We start from the raw sequence: 20,000 nt of genomic DNA, 5'->3' as shown, positions 1-20,000 counted from the left end.
AGACATTACTGCTGGAACCCAAACTTAGAGTTTCATGAGTTACTTGTGTGTTTGCAAAACTTGGACACACAAGAGAGTTCTACACCCAACAGAGGAACAAGTGATGATGTCATTCGCCACTTTTACATGGAGATTCACCAGATAAACAAACCTGCATATTAACACCAAACGACCCGTGTTTGAATGTTTCTGCAAGTTAACCACATTGCCACATAAAAGTCAACAGTGTCTGTTTGCCCCGTCATGCAGGCGCAGCAATGACATACTCTTGTAGTCCAGGAAGAGGTTAGCATGTTGGGGATGAGGTGTGTTTGTAGTCCAACAGGAAGTGATCATTTCAGGGATGAGGTGTGTCTGTCGTGCAACAGGAAGTGATCATTTCAGGGATGAGGTGTGTCTGTAGTGCAACAGGAAGTGGTCATCTCCTTGTTCCCCCACCAACAGGAAGTGGTCATCTCCTGGTTCCTCCCCCAGCAGCCAATAGGATCGCTCCATGTGATTGTGGTGATTGAATCAGTAAATCAGCTCTGGTGAACAAAGTTGATGATCTTCCAGGTTCAGGTCATCAAGATCATCTTCACTAATGAACCCTCTGATGATGCTGGAAGCCTGGATGCTACGTTAGCAGTGCTAAGCTAACGTTAACTGATGGAGGAGCTACACCAGGGTCACATGACTTCAAGGTCACCACCACCAAGCTTCAGGCCTCATGTGTTACCCCTGATGACCTCTAATGACCTCCACAACCTCTGTAGGCTCCTTTTGTACCAGGAATATATCTTACCAGTTATCATCAGCAGCCCTGGTAGGACTCACGCCACAGCAGGCGAGCTGGGTCTCTGAAGGCATTTCAGTATCTGAAGGCCTACTTTTGCAGGATTAAACAACACATTAAAAGCACAAAGTGATGTTGTGGTCTGCAAATGAAGGTGTAGGTGTGAATGTTATGATGCATATTTGTCGTGTTGCTCGTCTTTCATTTACACTGAAATGTTCCTTGAAGCAGAGAGCATTTGTGCCAGCTCTTGACTGATTTTGTTTGAATGTACCAGAGCTTTTTTTCACTGTCACCTCAGCGTCCACTGGGCTGGCTCATCATCAGAGCTGATGTTGGTTTGTGTACTCAAATCAAGTAGTTTAAGCTTTGAAAGCAGCAACGTCACTCTGAGAATGTGGGATTGCCATCTGCTGGGCATCTTGCAGGACTGCAGGTACAATGTGGATGACCTCACCTCTAGTGTGTGTCTCTGTGTGTGTGTGTGTGTGTGTGTGTGTGTGTGTGTGTGTGTCTCAGGATTCAGAGCCAGGGAGGTTTTCCTCTGTTGTGTCACAGATAAAGTGAGGAAACCTTCTCGGTGTTGTCGTTGAGCTGTGCTGTCACGTCTGCGTTGTGTTTAAATACAGGCTGTTAATGTCTGCTCATAGCTGCTGTTATTCTAGCTGCTGGACGACAGCATCCACACTGTACCTCGTCTCTATCCCTTTCCTCCTGTTCTGACATCCCTCTCTTCCAGTGGTTCAAGCTGTGCCCGTCCATTTACAGAAGGAGGAGGAGGAGAGGGAGTTGGCCTGAGGAGGTGATGTGGGAGCTGAGGAGGACGCATTAAACTTTAACCACAGCTCTGCATCTTTTACTTAGCAGCTCCTCTTGTCCCTCTTCCTTGCTGTCTCATCCTCCCACCCCCGCATCTCTTTTAATCTTATTCAGACTGTGCAAAAGATCTGTAAAGCATTCCTCACATTTTTTCAACGTGCTAATTAGAAGCAACATGGAAGCAGGCTTGATCTTCCACTGGGCTCTTTGAGGACTCAGACTGACTGAGACTCGGACTTTGAGGGAATCCTGTGGATTTCAATGCTGGAGGTTACTGTGCAGTGTGGAGGACATATGGGATTCTAGAAGGCTCGGCCATGTATCCAGTGGGCTCATGCACCCACCCACGAAATGCAGAAAGGTTTCATCAATAATAGTGAAAGAATGCTGCTGACACACTCACAGGGACAGGACGTTTCACGCGGGAGGGGCTCGGTTCAGTTGTTATTTTTGATAACATCTAGTAGCTTCTGTTTGTCCAGAAGGTTCTACCAGTCACAGGTCCATCCAGGTCTCCTTTCTCACCTCTGTGGCCTGTTTCCTCCTAATGTACGTTTCTTTTTCACTCTGTTCATCCAAAATCAGTCTATGGCTTGACATATACATCTCTTGTACCCTTTCCAAAGCTTTTACTGTAGTATTACTGTCATATATTTGTAGTATTATCGCATAGCTGACAGTAACACAGCAGCCATCTGCTCTCTTGGATTTTTACTGCACCTTTTGCTTCATGTTGTGCTGTCTTTCCATGTTGCTCGCGATGTGACCTTGTGTCATCTCTTTTTCTCCTGCTCCCACCTCCAATTTCTCTCTGCTTCTCTTATTCCTCCCTCTCTCTCCCCCCCCCCCCCTTTCTGACTGTGTGCTCTATGATTCTTTTGTGTTTACCTGCTGTTCTCCTGAGGTCTCACCTCTCTTTCACACCCTCTCTTGTGCTCTTTTCTTCCTACATTTTCTCTCTTTCTCTGTCTCTCTCTCTCTCCCTGGCTGCGATCATGTATCTCAGAGCCCATGGTGGTGTGCGCCATGCATCATCCTGCCTCCCACAGTGCCCCTTCCTTCCTGCGTCAGTACGCCGGTCATCTGGGCCGCACTGCCCTGCGCAGAGAGCCAGGTGGGGGGCTGGAAAGAGACAGAGCCTGCCTGAGTCTACACAGGACTGGATCCCTGGGTACACACACACACACACACACACACACACACTGTGCCACTACAGTGCTCGAAGCTATTCTGCTTTGTGAAGTATGGTAAATGGTAAATGGACTCAATTTTATATCGCGCTATATTTCTACCTTAGCGGCACTCAAAGCTCTTTACAGTGTCGTCCCATTCACCCATTCACACAAACACTCACACACTGATGGTGGAGCTACCATGCAAGGCGCCAACCTGCTCATCAGGAGCAATTATGGGTTCAGTATCTTGCTCAAGGACACTTGGACATGGTCACCGGGATCGGGGATCGAACCAGCAACCCTTCGGTTGCTAGACGGCCACTCTACCCCTGAGCCATGCCGTCCAGTATGTGACTGGATGTGAGGAAGAGGATCTTTTTTAGCCTTCTTGTTATGCACTTGTGTCCAACAATTGTTGTAACCAATCGGCATCCTTCCTGGCAAAATATGGGCGTGGTTCATACGTGACAACAGCGAGACTAGATGCTGCTATACACATCAGTTCCATCTGAAATGGCGAGTGTTTGACGGAAGAGAAGAGACCTCAGGCCAATCTTGGTGGGAGATTTCTGTTCTTCTCATGAGGGCCTGTGGCTTTTGTTGAGCCTGTTGGTTCAAATTAGCATGTGACAGACAAATGGGTCATCCAATCAACTGCCAAGTGTTTGTTTCTAAAGAGTTTCTATGAGCAACTTCTCCCTGTCTGACCTGGCAGGTTGATAATAGAGCAACTCGTTGTTTTCCGTTTGTAGCACTGAGAAGCTCAATGTAAGACAGGCGTCACCACTCGGAGCGAATCTCCGATCAGGCGAAGGCATACATGGCTGTCTGCGATGGAGAGGAACTCTCTTCATCCTCGTGGTCAAATGAAAAGCACAACACGCGGCGACACACGACGGCACATGACGACATAGGAGATTCACTTTGGCTCGGAGTGGACTGAGAGTTCCAACTCCACTCAGCAGCACATGAAGACATCACACCACTGTGAGGTGAAATGACCCTGTGTACCGGTGCTAGCTGACATTTTGACCTTCATCAATCATGAGCACTATGAGGATTGAACATTTCACCAGTCTATGAAGTTCTTAGCTTTACTAAGACAAGCTTTGGAATAGAACACTGCATGTGCTGTGTTGAATATTTACCAGCAATGGCACAACACAATGCACGAGTGAACAGACACACTCCCTCCAGCGATGAGTCATGACGCCGTCTCACGATGGTGACCCTCATTTCTTTGCTGTAACATTACATTGATGCATGCTGTCTCGTCCCCTGTGTGTCAGTACTGATGGAAACAGAACTTGAATTGTTTTCGTCCTTCACCTGCCTCGAGAATGAGGTGTGTAAACTCAGCAGTGTGGTTTCATCAGAACCTGAGCAACACTGCCACCTGTTGGTGAGAACACACAAAAACACTCTGGTATCACTTGGGAGATGACGATGGGGGGGGGGGGGAGCATGAAACCACATTTACAGACACAGCGTGGCCATCCAGGGTTGTTTACTATGAATGTGGCAGGATAAAACCCTTATGACCTCAATCCGACGTACACAAACACACATACGTGCACATGCTCACAAGCTCACACTGTCACCCTTCCTGCATGATGTAACGGAACGTGTCCTCTGTGTCCGCATGGCTCAGTAATCTCAGTTGGCTTCTGTCGGGAGCAGAGGGATGAAGTTAGAAAGGGAAAGGTAAAGAAGGGAAGGAGAGGATGTTGGAGATGAAATGGAGCTTAGAGAAAGGTAAGAGACTGAGTCTCTCTCAGCTGTAAAGGGGGATGAATGAAGAGTATGAGAGGATGGAATGAGGGGCAGAGTGGTGTCAGTGTTCGTTCCACAATGGCTCCTTCAGGAGTCGTATTAGCTTTGTGCCGTGCTTCCCCCGAGTCCTCGGTTGACTGAACTGCAGATAGACTGCAATGAACCTCCTGGCATGCATTGAAGTCTGGCTGGCAAGAGAACTTGTACCAGGAGCTTTTAATTCATTATCACGCAAGCAGAGATGAAAAGAAGAGATGATGAGAACGAAAGATCCCTGTGAGGAAATGGAGGCAGCAGCAAATGGCTGTCAGTCAACCTTCCATTTTACTGCCAAAACTATAACTTTGGATTTCCTACCAAATCAGTTTGCTTGACACCTCCATCAGTTTACAGGAGCTGCTGTCTGGCTGTCCACTGAGCGGATTCATGCGATTGACTCATCCATCCATCCAGCCATCCCTCCATCCATCCATCCATTCATCCCTCCATCCCTCCATGTTCCCCCTCTTCTCCTGTTGAGGGTGGTGGGGGTGGAGCCTATCCCAGCAGCCTTCCCCCTGGACAGGTCACCAGTCCATGGCAGGGCCAACACATAGAGACAGACAACCATTGGCTCTCCCAGCCACGCCTACGGTCAATTTAGAGTCTGGATTAACCTGGTCCCTCTTGATGTCTTTGGACTGTGGAGGAAGCTGGAGTACCAGAGAGAACCCAGCAGGAACAGGGAGAACATGGAGACTCACCCAGAAAGACCCCGTGCTGCAGCCGGGGCTCCACCCACAACCTTCTTGCTGGGGGCCACAGGGAGGACCACTGCTCCACCCACAACCTTCTTGCTGGGGGCCACAGGGAGGACCACTGCTCCACCCACAACCTTCTTGCTGGGGGCCACAGGGAGGACCACTGCTCCACCCACAACCTTCTTGCTGGGGGCCACAGGGAGGACCACTGCTCCACCCACAACCTTCTTGCTGGGGGGCCACCGTGAGGACCACTGCTCCACCGGGCCGCCCGTTAACATGATCCACAACATTAAATCAAAATCAAACTTTTTGACGTTTGTCAAGAGGCTCCACCTACTGTTACCATAGTGGCAGAGAGTCTGAAGCCAGAACTGTGAACCCACGCCGTTGTTTAGTGAGATCAGCACCTCTTTTTCAATCAAGCTGCCTCAGCGGCGCTTTGTGGTTCTCTTGAAGGTCCACTGGATTCCTTCTATGTTCTGTCTTCTGTTTGAAGAACTCGTCATTGATCCTTTCTGCCATTGAGCTGTTAAAAAAACGACGTGTTGTCCTCCACAGCACAGACCAGTTTTGTTCGGGCCCACGGCTCCCAGCTGACCCAACCATATCCACACAATTTAACACCATCAGCTCCCCACCAGAGACCAGACCTGAATATCTTCAAGGAAACTGAACCAGTCCAGGTGACTGTGACTCAGCACAGAAGCGTTTGGGCCCGTAACCAGCGGTCATCCTGATTGACGACAGGAAGTGAATTCATCAAATGAAAAGATTATCAATGACCTCAAGCATTTGTTGTCACACATTGGCCAATAAATGTGTGTCTACAAACCCACAGCCAATGTTGGCCAGTGCAGTCGTAGCTGACACATGGAGAAATACCAGCAATGTGTGAGTGCAGCAGGCTCCACGGGCCGCTGCTCTTGAGGGTGACATCATTCTGTCTCTTCTCAGAAAAGCCATAAAAACGGCGCAGCTTGACTCATGAGAGAAGGAAAGCTGTTTACTAATTATAACCCTGATAAGGTGGAGGTTGAAATTTTAAGTGGTCCATGCGTGTGCGTGTGAATCCCTCTGGTTGGTGCTGCTGACTCACTGTGGGCTGTTCAGCAGTCAGAGCACGTCACACCTTTCATAGAGCAACATGATGATGCAATCTCTCCCCCTCCCTCCCCTCTCTCTCCCCACTGCACCAGAGAGATTACCTCGCCTTGCTCTCTCTCTCTTCTCTCTCCGTCATTTGCTAACTTGCTCTGTCCATTTGTCCAAGCGTTCCATGACAGACACTTCTCATTTGTGTAAGTGGGTCTTTCTGTGGGCTCCATGTTAGAGGTGCTGGCACCATTTACAGTTCTATGAGAACCTCATCCCACTCTGCACTGTACTCCCACTGAGGAAATGAAACCATTGCACTCTGCATTGACTCTTTTCTCTGCTCTCTCCTCGAACCTTTCACATTAAGGTGGCTCTGATGTCAAAAAAAGAAAGAAAAAAAAAGATTTAAGCTGAAGTTGCCCTTTTTTTTCTTTGTGAAACCTGTTGTCGGCTTCTATTTTGGATTCTCTCTCAGGTGTCTTCTTGTTTGTTTCCCCATTCTGTCTCTCTCTCTCTACATCCATCAAAACACCATATTTAACTTGCAGGAGAAACCAGAGCGGTGCAAAAATGAAACTGGAAACTTCTCACGGTGCCCTCATTGTCTGGTACACCATGAGAGACCTGCTGTGTGGTGGGGATTTCATGTAATGCATCAACACTGCATTAACGGTGGAGCCTCTCACTCTCGGCCCTCCATTCGTTCACGCTAACACTCTTTGCTCACTCCTAGATTGGATTTCATAACAATCGAGTGCTCTCCTTTGATGCCGTTGGTTTTGTAATCTTTTCCCGTGTGTTAAGGTTGCTGGAGGCAAAGCGAAGACGTTGCTACGATGCTGGTGATGTTCAGCCTCTTATGTTGTACCTCCAAAGAAAATGAATAGAAAATCATAACTTTAAACCCCCCTGCAGAGCGGGATGTGCCTTGAGATGAAGTTATTGTTGAGTGAGGCACCAAATGAACAAAGACAAAATAATATCATTTTTTAGACTATATTTTGACAATTTGATCACTACATTTTACTACGGCTTGTGTTTATGAACTAAAGTTGAATAACTGAATAACACACTGGAAAAAACCTTTGGTTTACTTTAGCTTGCCTGTTTTTCGTGTGTGTTGCAACTGTGGTGAAGACTGAGGGTCTCTCCCCAAAGCAGAGAGGAGATTCAAGATTCCTTTACTGTCATTCAGCAAAAGCATCAGAGACGCAGAGCAGAAGGAAATTATGAGCATGGCTCCATTACAATCATGAGACCAGGACCTCGATGAAAAATATGTAAAAAAACGGAATAAATAGATAAACTAGTCTGGAGGAAAATCTTGCACGCTACTGCAAAATACCTGGCTGGGCTGTAGAGATTCCCCGTTTGATATCATCTGGTACCAAATTTCATTACCTGAGGAGTAAAGCTCCAAAGGGTGATATGTTGTAAAACTGAATTGAGCTGACAAATTGCAACATGCATATTTTATTATGTGGAACTGTGATCGGTATTGAAAGTAGGTTTGTCCAGGATCTGGTGTGAAAGTCGAGGTATTCACGAAGCTGCCAGACTCCAAAGGTTTAAGTGCTTCCAAGCCATAAGCATATTAAAGATCAGCAGGAATATTCCAGAAGAAATTTGGATGCTGTTGGAGAGCTGTGGGACACAGTTTGGAGCACTGGATCTGGCCTGGCACTGTCTGTCCACATAGATCAGTGGTTTGTCTGGTGCAGGAAAGGTAAGAACAACCATGTTAATCCAGGGGCCGAAAACCACCTACAGCACATTGACACATAAGTGACTGATGCCACCTTGTGGCCATAGCATTTATAACCACAGGGAGGCAGGAAGTCACATGGTATCAATAAAAGAGAGCATGTATCCATCCAAGGAGTTAGAATCCAGGGGCAGTGGAGCGAACTGTTCTGACGCTGATGTTCGGACGCTGGGCAGCTGCAGCAGGAGCCAGCTGCTGACTCTGTGTCACCAGTGGTGAGTGCTTGCAGTTTAGTCGCGCTGAAACCAACAATCTGGAATGTCCCTGTGGCGCAGGATTCACATGGGATGAAGGGCTATTGTAGCCTCTGTGATGAACTTGAACTTGGTGGACATCTTGACTGACCCCGAGCACTGTCAACACCACTGGAGGACTCAGTCCTGCTGTGGCCCGCAGTCCGCAGATTTAGATCCCACTGAAAATCCTCGGTGGGACTTAAAGAAAGCAGTTGCTGCACGGAGGCCATCAAAACTTAATGAGCTGGGAGCTTTTGCAGGAGAATAATTGGGAAAGATTCCATGAGAGAAGTGTCAGCATCGTGTGAGCTCTTTCCAAACGGCTTATTAGATGATATCAAGGCAAAACGATGCTCGACCGTGTTTGAGAGGCTGGAGGTTAAATAATGGGGCCCTTGGACGTTTGACAACTCAACGTTTTTCATCGAGATATACAATTATATCAAATAGTGCTGTAGAAACTGCTAAGATTCTCTCTGCTTACTGAGACTTGAAGCGGATATTTATACACATCAACATAGTACCATCATGTGAGTACTGTAGGACAAAGTGCTGTGGAAGAGGGGTTGAGGCATCAGGGACCAGCACATATGGAGCCAGTGCAGCCGGCTCTCTGGTCCCAGTAATTGAATAATACGATTCCTCAGATGCAGATAAAAGGGTTAGAGGTAATTACTGCAGTCTAAATTCCCCCTCCAGTCCCTGCAGGCCTGTCAGATTTTCTGTGCGAGTGCATTCCTCTGGGATGTTATGGGCTCTTTGATTTTTATCATCTCTCTCGTCAGGAGGCAGATTGTGGTATTAATGTTGAAATTGTTTTGGGGATAACAACATTATTTTTTAAAATAAAAGCACAAATGCAGTCAGCCACATTGTGACATTAACAGTGTTTTTAAGCGGTGGACGAGGAACGAGACCTTGAACAGAGTGAAGAGATGTGTGGAGGTGACTGCAGAGCGGGAGAGACATCTTTGATGATTCAGTTGCAATTGTGAGTGTAAAGAGGCGGATGACAGTGATGGGTGAAGGGCTTAGTAGTGAGCCTCTGTCCTTGACTTTTTTAGACAGCCTGGAGCTCAAGGATGCAGCACTTTGCATCAATATATGTCAGTCAAACAGTCAGTCCTTGCAATGAGTGGAAGTGGAGAGCAACAGACTCTTAGAAAACACACTTAAAGTACTCCTAAATGTTTATTTTGTTCTGGCTTCCACACCTATGGTGATTAAAGATACGATGCACTCAGTGTTTCCATGCAGTATTTACTCAGCTGAGCTCTTTATTCCACCACGACCTGGTGTGTTTGTGTGAATCAGGCGCATCATTATTGTCATGTTGGGTGTGTGGGTGCTGTACAACCTGATTACTGACAAGAGGGGAGAGGTGACATTTTATGATCTAGTAGACAAACACAGTAGAGGGACACGCCTGAACTCATGGTCGTAGCCAGTGCTGCAAACTCAGCCTCAGCACAGGGTTTTGTATTATCAGTGGTGACGTGACAGAGACTGTTTCAGGTCACATTGGGGAGGGAAACTCCGAGGAAGAGCGTAGGAATGTCACGTGGGCGGGTGTTTTGTTTTCAGTCAGCAGTCGGACTTTGCTCTGTCAATGGATATGAATAAAAGCCTGAATGTCTCACTTTAGCAAAACGTTGCATTATTGCCGTCCATGTAAACATATGTGTGTGTGGTGGCGTGTTCCTGAGAGAGAGCACGTGTGTGCCTGCACAAGTTTAGCATGGCTACTGGTGAATGTAGAGGAGGATGGAGGCGAAGATGCTAGAAGCATCTCTGAAAAGATTGGAGTTTCATTGTCTTTGCTGAAATGATAAGGATGAGGAAGCAGAAGGTGGAGCAGAGGGATGAAGCAAGAGAGAGAGAGAGAGAAGAGAGGAATGATGTAGAGTGGTACAAGCAGAGTTTATGAAAGAGGCTGATCAGGCAGGAAATTGACGTCAGCTCCTGAGTAGAGAGAGAAGAGGAGTGTTTCATGTGTTCAACACCATCTCTGGACCCAGACAGAGAAGGAATGAGAGAAAGAGAGGGACACATATTAGATAGGGATGGGGAGAGAGAGAGCGGGAGTGAGAGAGATTGGTATCGCATGAGTGGGAGGAGGGTAATGGCAAGGTGAGGGGAGGGAGCTAGAGGACTAACAACACTGAAAGCACTGATAGGGGCGCCAGAGGCGAGGAGGGAGCAGCCGAAGAAGGGAGTGGGATTGCGAGAGAGCAGCACAACAGCCTGGGAAGAGTGGTGAGGAAGAAGAAGGAGGACAAAGCAGAGACATCTGACTGAGGACACACATTAGACAGCAGGGGAGCAGTGGACTGCAAATGAAGAGAACAAGGGAGGGGTGTAAAGGGGGAGGGCTGGACACTAAAGAGGTCACATAGTTTATTGCTAAGATGAGCGGTAAGTTTGTCTCGGTGCAGGCGTGGGCTCATTTAGATGGAGGACAGTCACCTGTTATACTCAGATGACAGCCTGGAGCAGTTCTGTCAGACGGTCTCTGCAGCTTTTTGTCTACCTGCACGGTGTTTGACCTTCCTTACTCAGCAAGCAGAGTGTGACTGCAGAGGAAAAAGGAGGCAGAAAGAGAGAAGGAGAGAGGGAGTGTCTACAGGAAAGCCGAGAAGGGGGGGGGGAGAGGGAGAGAGAGAAGGAGGGAGAGAGAGAGAGAGCTAAAGTGGAGTAGAAGCTTGGGGAGTTGCAGTCCTAATGTGAGACCTGTTCTCAACGTTCTCCTGGACATACAGAACGCCTGAAGATTGGATTTAGCTCAGCAACTGAAACCCTTGATCTGCTGCACCTCCTAAAGGACGGGTCTCACCTGGACCTGGGGACTGGGACACAAACTGGACTGAAGTGGTCTTGTTTTTTTGCCTCTTTGGGAAATGTAATTTTTGACATTTTAAACAACTGTAGTGCTTGGAATCCTCTGAAACAATGGAGACGTCAGGCAACCCCCAGGGGTGCTCTGCTAGTGCCCCCAGGCTGGGAGACTCAAGGACGGGGGAGGTTAGAATAGGCGAGGGGATGAGAGTGGGGGAGAGAGACACCCCACTGAGGCTGTCCCCTTTCCGTATGTTGCGAGTGCTAGACTCGTGCCGTCCTCCTGGGAACCGTATTGGTGAGTCTCATCACTGGCGTGCTCCTCTTCACCTTCATCCTCTCATCCGTCCCTCATCGTCCATGCGATGCTGTGAGCAGCTGTGTATTATTTCTGTCTGTGGGGTGTGAAGTTAAAATCAAACAAGTGTCCCCAGGTGTCTTGTTTGGTATAAAAGACACAGATTAACCATGAGAACAGGCTGCTCCTTCAAATGGAACTAAACTAATCAATTTCAAAGTATTTCAGTATCTTCTTTAATATGAAGTCACTCAACCAGTACTCTGTGTGTGTGTGTGTGTGTGTGTGTGTGTGTGTGTGTGTCTGTGTCTGTGTCTGTGTGTGTGTGCTTTAAATTTTTTACTCAGCTCACTGCAGTATCTCTATTCCTGCGTGTGCCAAATTTAGACAGGATGCACCGAGTCAGTTGATCAAAATCCCTGTGAGCTAAAGAGAAGGTTCAGCTCGTGATAACAGTGGCTGATGTGTAGGATGTGGACAGCGCCCCCCGTCCCACCAAGGCACCCTTCAGCAAGCCCTGACCCAGCTCAGTGCCTGGCTCAGAGGAAGATTTAAAGGTTTCCATCTCTCTTTGAAGGACCCCTGAAGGGAATCTCACATTTACTTCTGTTAACAGCCTCTCTGCCGTCATTTCCGAGGCACTGCCAACATGTGCCTGAGATGGATTCCCAGCTAAGTGGAATAAATGCAGAGTTGGTGGAGGTGAGGCTGGTTCTAAAAGCAGCCCACTCAGTCCTCCAAACACGCTAGCAGGGAGTCAGCAGGTCTAACCAGGCCACTCAGTGGTGCTGTGGAAGTGGAGCAGAAGAACCTGCAGCAGGGGAAGACGGTCCTGTGTGGTTTGAGGGTTCATGAGGGAGCTTGTCTGCATATTCAAACAAAGTTGGAGGGTGTTGATGTGAGGGACAAAGGAATGTCCTGTATTTATCCTGGGGGAGACACAAGCATTGGAAAAAGAGCTGTGACACATTCTGAGTAGAGGATCCCTGTGGGGCGTCACCTGTGACCCCTCACCTGGGCTGCCTCACCTTTAGTCCACATGCAGTAAAGCTGACTTGGAGATCTAAATGACTGATTACTATACGTCACGGCTGCTAAATTGTTTAAACTTAATAAGATGGCAAAATTCCGGATGACAAGAAGACAGAATATTTGTCAAAGGCTAATTGTGTATCAATGCTCCATTTTACATCAAATATGACGGTGTTGCCGACGTCCTGCCTGCACATCATATTCATCTTACGCATTTTTTTTAGTTTGATACATTATTTATGCTCAGGAGACTTTGGGGGACCCTCATTTTCAGTGACGGCGAGTCTCCATTTGTAGAAAGGCGATTCAAAGTTGGGCAGCGATACGCAACAGTAGAGTGTTGGAATCAGTGGAAACAGCAGCAGGGAGCTCCTGGAGCGAAGCAAGAGAACCTGAAACACCTGTGACTGCGAAGCATCCTCAGTCGTGTGGTGCTTCAATGAAAATGAAAATAATGATGTTAAAACTAACATTCCCTCTGATATCACAAATCATATCATCTTCACGCAGCTGTGCTTAGGTGATGAACATATGCTGCTGTTGTCAACAGACAGACCAGCGGACAGATGCAGGCTGGAATCACCAGCAGGGATCTGCACTGGTTGACTATCAGGGGGAAGATGGACGGCACAGTTCCAATGTAATATTGGATTCAGGGTTTTAGAAGAATTCTGGAGGTCAGAGGGCAACATGCTAGACATCCTTGATGCACAGCATGCGTTTAATAGGCTGCACAAAGAGGAAATGCCTCAAGTTATTTTAGCTAAGAGTCCATAGACCATCTTCTTATAACCTTGACTACATCAAGGAGACAGACGGACGAGCAGAACGTGTTCACAGCAGACACGCGCAGGGCTCCAGGGTGAGTAGCTCCACCACCCAGCCCTCAGTCCTCAGGGGACAGGCTCTCTCCATGCCCTCCTCCCAGCACCACCCTCCCCTCACCCCTATTTTCCCTCCATCACCTGATCCTCTGCCTGTGGTGGGTGTTGAAAATGTCAACAGTAGATGATGGTGGGATGTTCCAGTGTTCAAGTTGAGCTTCAACATCTGTTATTTCCTTACATGCAGCAGCTTCCTGCAACAAACCCGACAGACACACGCATCTACATGTGCTGCACATGCCCCTGACTGAGAAGCCCCTCCTCCCACATTTACACACTCACACAGTTCAGTCTGCTGCACCCTGACTCATTAATCAGATGAATTCTGGGGGGATGACGTGAGCGGTGGAGGGCAGAGATGGAAAAGCTCCCATTGCATGCAGGGTAATATTGATCTGTGACCTCCTCATCTCACCGGTGGTAATTTATACACACTTGGCTTGCACCCCTGCACGGCTGGGGGTTTGGGACCTTACTATGGCTGTCACAGGCGGTGGGAGTGTGTGCGTGCGTGCGTGCGTGCGTGCGTGCGTGTGTGTGTGTGTGTGTGTGCGTGGGGGGGGGGGGTCTGAGAAAAGCAAAAGGTCGTGTCCTCTGACCGACCCTAAGGAGATGACGGACAGAAAGATGATGTTGCCACAAAACTGAAAAACCGAGGCGAACAGAAATAAAGTCTCCCAGGATGTGTGTTGTGTGTTGTGTCTTCACCAGTGTGAATCTCCTCAGTAACGCAGGTTTGTGTCTGCTCCAGGTATTGTCCATGAGAACGTGAAGATGGGTTCTGATGGGGAGAGTGATCAGGCATCCGGGACGTCTTCTGATGAGGTCCAGAGTCCAGTCAGGGTCCGTATGAGGAACAACCACCATCGGCGCATCTCTAACGAGGTACTGGAGGCCAGAGACACTCACCTGCTTTAGTCATGTATGTAAGCAGGGGAAGCACACCTGGACACAGCGTGAGTGTGATTGACACCACTCAGACCAGGACCTGGGCAGCGCCCAGAGTGGCCAGCCTGTCAGTTTGAGCTCATTTCATAGTATTGGAATATTACTCTCTACATGCAGGCACTCAGGTGTTGGCCGCCTGCTACGCTGACATGCACACGAACACCAGTACTCCATATTTCATATTTGCTGTGTAAATAGCATATTCCAGTTTAATTTTAGAATTTGGCCTGTTTCTGAATGTATCGTGTTCTAATAACGACGTTGAACAAGTCGTGTCAGGTGAGTTTGAGGAGCATGAGAACATTCATACGGCCTATCAGGAATATTCATCTGGGGTCTGGGTTTTTTACGTCAACATTGCTTCACTTAGCAATGAAATTAGAAATTGTGACGATCAAGTTTCATTAAACACCGGCGACCCGTCCAGGGTGAACCCCGCCTCTCGCCCGTAGCTGCTGGGATAGGCTCCAGCCCCACCGGCACCCTTAACAGGAATAAGTGGAAGACGATGGATGGATGGATAGAAGTTTCATTAAACTGGACAAGAGGGAAACAACAACAGTGAATTTTGGTTCCACCCTTGGTTTTTTTGACAAGCGGGTGTATTTGTAACCCTGCAGCTCACTGTCACACCAGAATAGAATCATCCGTTCACAGGTGCACTTCACTGGAAACATGGAAGCTTACAGTGAATCAAGGGTTAGTGATGGGGACAGGGAAGTGCAGGCTGATAAAGTCCTTAAACAGAGAAGTAAGTAACTCCACACTGTTCCGTACTCAACACAATTCCCAGCTGCAGCTCGAACAAGTAACTTAATCATCTACACTGATAGGAGAAGGTATGGTTAAGAAGAGGTGGCCCCCACAGTTTCATGCATGGAACGAGATACATACTCACGTCCTCCCTGCACAGCTCCCCTGTGGTTTTGCATAGAACTCACACTTTTCCCTCATCACCTCCTATTGATGCGAAAGTTGCTTTTCAAGACTTGTGTGTCCAGCAGGATGTGGTTATTGTCACATGTGATTTGTTAAATTAGGGCTGAACCAGGAGCTAACGTGACTCGCCTGTCTGTGCGAGTGTACCTGTGCTGTCCCTGGACAGGAGACGTCACTTTTACTTGCTTTGTTTTGTCACTTCCCCAAATATGTGCTCATGTGTTGGTCAGACTCTGTGTGTGTGTGTGTGTGTGTGTGTGTGTGTGTGTGTGTGTGTGTGTGTGTGTGTGTGTGAAGGAGCTGGAGAGTGATGAGCACAGCAGTATTATGGGAAATGCCTCTGGACACACAGGCTCTGACTGCTGTGAACAGTGGAAGGGACTAATTTAGACCATGTTCGCCACAGAGAGAGGAGAGAGGAGGAGGGGCGCTGTTGTGGAGAGAGAAATGCCTGGGTGAGCGAGTACGAAAGTAAGAATAATTAATGTATAAAAAGAAAATTGAGATCCAAAGGATTAAGACTCAGGAGGTGGAGAAGGAGAGCAAAATAACTGAGAGAGCGCGAGAGAGAGAGAGAGAGAGAGAGAGATATCAGAAAAACAATGTTTCCTCTCAGCTGCCCCCATCCATTCCCCCTTCCCCCCATCTGCCTTCCTCCTCTCAGGAATCTGTCCATTCCTCTCTCCTCCTGCTTTCCCCTCCTCCCTCTCCTCTTCTTTTATCCTCCTCCTCCATCTCTGAGCATGTGGATGGCACTCCACCACAGTGCCAGTCTCTCTCTCTCTCTCTCTCTCTCGCTCTCTCTCTCTCTCTCTCTCTCTGTTACCGTGTGTGTGCAGTCATGTGGCAGGACAGAGACGGGCATCATAGAAAGCACATGTGTGTGTGAGTGTATAGAAAGACACGTTTAAGGAGGACAATGAGGGAGCTACTAGAGCTGTTCTGCATTGTGAGTATGGGGGCACGTGTGTTTATGTTGTTCAGTCTCTACTGGGGGGCATCAGTGTCAGTCTTTGTCAACTTGGGTCCATTGTTGCCTTTTGTACGTGTAGTCCATGTGTGAAAATCTGTTGCTTTGGTCATCAGAAGTCTCTGGAATCGGAGATTAAATCGGATACGGGTGGAAAAGTTACTGTAAACGAGAGTTTTCATGGGAGGAATCTGCAGCTTCAGTGTGCTGTTGTGGTGCTCGCTCTCCCTTTGATTCATTTTTGGATGGTTTAGATATTCAGTGGTGCTGCAAAGCCTGTAGGTCACATCAGCTGGCGTTCTCAGTGCGTGTGTTCTCAGTGCGTGTGTTCTCAGTGCGTGTGTGTGGTACTGTGGATCCCTGTTCTTCGGGTGAGGGCTTCTATACATGATTGCATGTTACTGAGCTCTGATAAAACCTTCACAGGCATAGAATCTTTCTACCTTTCATCTAAAAGCACACACACTTTCTGCCCTCCCACACACACACACATACACACACACACACACACACACACACACACACACACACACACACACTGCCCTCCTACTGATGTTCAGATGTAAACACATGATTTCACACACTCACATGGAGGAGATGCACTGCGGGGCTGTTGGGACTGGGCCAGCCAGCCCCTGCTGCCATGGTAACAACGTGTGATTGGCACCTTGCCATGGAACATGTCCTACATATATAGCATATAGTATTGATGCATTGTGGGAGAAGTAGTTTCACACAGTTAGCACTTCAGCAAGCTAAGTAGCTGAAGTTGTTGCTACATGAATAGCATACTGACCCAAATCACCGCTTTAGTTTTCTCCAACAAACAACGGTTCTCCAGAGGAGATCTCTCAGGTTCCAACATCTTGACATTAGAACTTTACAGTACACACATTCACAGAGACGTCAGCTACACTATACAAAAGAGAAGGCTGCTGCCGAAAAGCAGGCAGCACAGAGACCAGTCCCAGATGTGTTCCACTGTGTCAGGGAACGTTCTCACTCTGCCAACTATGAGTCGAACTTCCCAGGAACTTCCCAGGATTTTCCCAGGAACACATCATGTAGTGGCCTCAGAGTTTTCTCTCTGCTGCACAGTGAGACAGACAACTGTTTTGTCATCTCTGGAAAGGTGGTTTTCTCATATAGCAGAGATCTTTGTGATGTGTGTGAATACTTTTAAATTGCTCGATGGGACCAGAGGAAAAAGGCAGCAACACATCCATCGAGAATATTGTCTGATGTTACATTTGATGATGTGTTTTGCTGAATATCAAGAATGGAGGTAAACAACTCTACTATCGTAATCAGAGATAAAAGCAAATAGTCAGATTTGTCTGAACACTTTGAAATGTCAGATAAAGTTAAGGTTTCAGTAGTTTGTGTCTCACTTCTATCAAATCTCATGATATATAATGATAACAAAAAAAAGCACCTGAATATTTTAATAGTCATTTTCTTCCGTATGGCCCAGTTTCCCCTTAGCTTGGAAGATGGTAAGCCTACATTAACCAGAATGCACTGCTGGACGGTAGCTGTCGCCGTCACTCCCTCGATGCTCAGACACCAGTCTCGCCCCTGCTGCCTCCGCTGAGCTCCATCTGTCCATGTTCGACCTGACGGACAGGAAATGTATCTGAACTTTGTTGAGTATGTGAATGTTTTTCCTGGACAACAGCTGAGAGTCACTCAGAGGTATCGCCGCTACGTGAGTGGGAAGTTATCCCCGCTCTCGCCCCCACGCTGCTGCTGTCCAAACCAGTGTCCCTTTCAAATGGGAGGAAAAGTTGTTTAAAAACCACATGTGGTAAACTAGTTTGATCCTGGTAATCACGACGGTTGGTACGTGATGTTGAGATAATTAAACTCCAGCACAAAGGTAGATGGTCATAAACCGGTCATATGTAATGTCTCATAATCTGTTCTGAGCTGCATGAACTACTGTTGATCATGCATCAGTATGAATACACAAATGTTTTCATGGGTAGGTCCTAATGTTGCAGCTTTCATCTGAGAAATCTGATGGATTGTGAGACTCTCAAACGTTGAATTTCTCTCTGTGTTTCAGGACATAAACAAACGTTTGTCTCTCCCAGCTGATATCAGGTTACCGGAGGGCTACTTAGAGAAGTTTGCCATGAACAGCCCGCCCTTCGACAAGCCCATGAGCCGCAGGCTACGACGCGCTTCATTGGTCAGTACTCCGTGTGCGTGCATGTGCGTGCGTGTGCGTGTGTGTGTGTGTGTGCAGAGCAGCTGGAACGCGCTGTGGTCAGCCGCTCTGCTGTACCTGCTTTCATGACGTCGCTTTGTTTTGAAACGAAACATGTGAACTCAGGAGATCTTGTGCTTGACACCCACGCAGCTAAAACACACCCGCCGCAGTGGAAATGCTCCCAGAGTTTTGCTACAGAGTTGACAATGCCTCAGGGGGGGTGAATGATTCTGTATTATGTATCCAGGCCAAGAGCATTGTGGGTAGGAATCTGAGTGGGGGAGAGAGGAGGGGCTCTGCTATTGTGCAGAAGGAGAGGGGAGAAATGTGCAAATATTCATGAATATGCAGAACACGCCTTTGTGCTGCTGAGGACCCTGCACCACCGGTCCCATGATCACGGCTCCAACACGCCTCCCCTCTGCTTGTTCCATCTAACTTGAACTCCTCCTGCTTTACTGATACATTTCACACAACCCATTGCACCAAAGACCTTGATCATCTCTGAGAAAGCATGAAGGATTCGCCCCCATCAACCATTTCCTGGAGTAATTGACCAGGGCCAGGGCCCTGCCTCCAGCTCCCAACTTGAAGTGAGTTTAATGATGCCTTTTTCTGCAGGACTCTCGCTGAGATGAAAGACAAGAGTCTGTGGGAGGGAGGTTTGTAGGGAGGAAGATGAAGAGACATTCACAGTGGAAACGTGGATGAGAAGAATGGGGCGGACCCTTGCTGTATTTGTTTCTTTACATTATTTTCAGACATGCCGGGTCCGTGCCTGTGTCTGCAGGGCCGTTGCATGTCCGTGATGTAATAGATCCATCAATAATTCAGCAGCAGTGTCAGACTCATCCGCTGCAGCTCCTCCCCTGACTAGGATTACACGCCGGGACACCTTGAAGTGAGCCAAAGAGCAAGGAGGAGGTGCAGAGAGGGCGATACTGGAGTGCTGCAGAGTGAAACAAAACACAGGAAAGCATGACTTCAAATGCAGATCGAAGAGTGGAGTTAAAGATGAGTGTCAGGGTGAAGCATCGTCTTGGCACGTGAGCACAGCTCAGCAACACAGCTGAACTACGCTTGACTGGGCTCGGCCTCATTTGCTCCGTCATTAGGTCCTTTTCGTGTGTTTCCAGCCTACTTTTAGTATTTAATTTGCTCCACTAGCAGGGTTTTAGCAGAGGAATAGAAAATGTCGAGTAGCTGATGTATTCTAACCCTAGCAATCCTCAGGCTGAACGAGTGTGAGCTTCCACACCAGCGTGTTTCTGGACGCACACTGTGATGGCTTTGTGACTTTTGGAACATGTGTCGGTGTCACCTAACATCCTGAAACTGAATGTGGATCTTCCACTGAAATGTAAGTGAAGTTGGCGGCTATCAGTTTTCGTTCACGTGCTGGCCCATCAATGATCAATTATTAACAGCAGTCCAGTTCAGTCGTCAGCGCTGCTGAGGAGGGACACGTGGTTTTGTCACAAACCCTGTCGCTTAATCG

At 47.8% G+C, this 20,000-nt stretch overlaps 1 protein-coding gene across 7 annotated transcripts in view; it reads left to right on the top strand.

Annotated features, from left to right (window-relative positions):
* Nucleotides 1-20,000, top strand: part of LOC147256725 (cyclin-dependent kinase 17-like) — a 38,398-nt gene that overhangs the window by 6,368 nt on the left and 12,030 nt on the right. For 3 of the 7 annotated variants that reach the window (XM_086214961.1, XM_086214963.1, XM_086214962.1), the window contains exons 3-5: nucleotides 2,601-2,765; nucleotides 14,182-14,315; nucleotides 18,356-18,481. In XM_086214961.1, coding sequence (XP_086071087.1) covers nucleotides 2,601-2,765; nucleotides 14,182-14,315; nucleotides 18,356-18,481 — 425 coding nt within the window. Of the gene's footprint in view, nucleotides 1-1,576; nucleotides 2,144-2,600; nucleotides 2,766-11,046; nucleotides 11,515-14,181; nucleotides 14,316-18,355; nucleotides 18,482-20,000 lie in introns of those variants that run through there. The other 4 variants (XM_086214964.1, XM_086214967.1, XM_086214966.1 and 1 more) reach the window with 3 other exon arrangements.

Source organism: Aulostomus chinensis, chromosome 9 (genome assembly GCF_037954235.1).
Source record: "Aulostomus chinensis isolate RoL2024-O1b breed Wild chromosome 9, RoL_Achi_v1.0, whole genome shotgun sequence".
NCBI lineage: Eukaryota > Metazoa > Chordata > Actinopteri > Syngnathiformes > Aulostomidae > Aulostomus > Aulostomus chinensis.
Note: the sequence above shows the minus strand (reverse complement) of the source record. Positions and strands in the feature narration are given on the sequence as shown.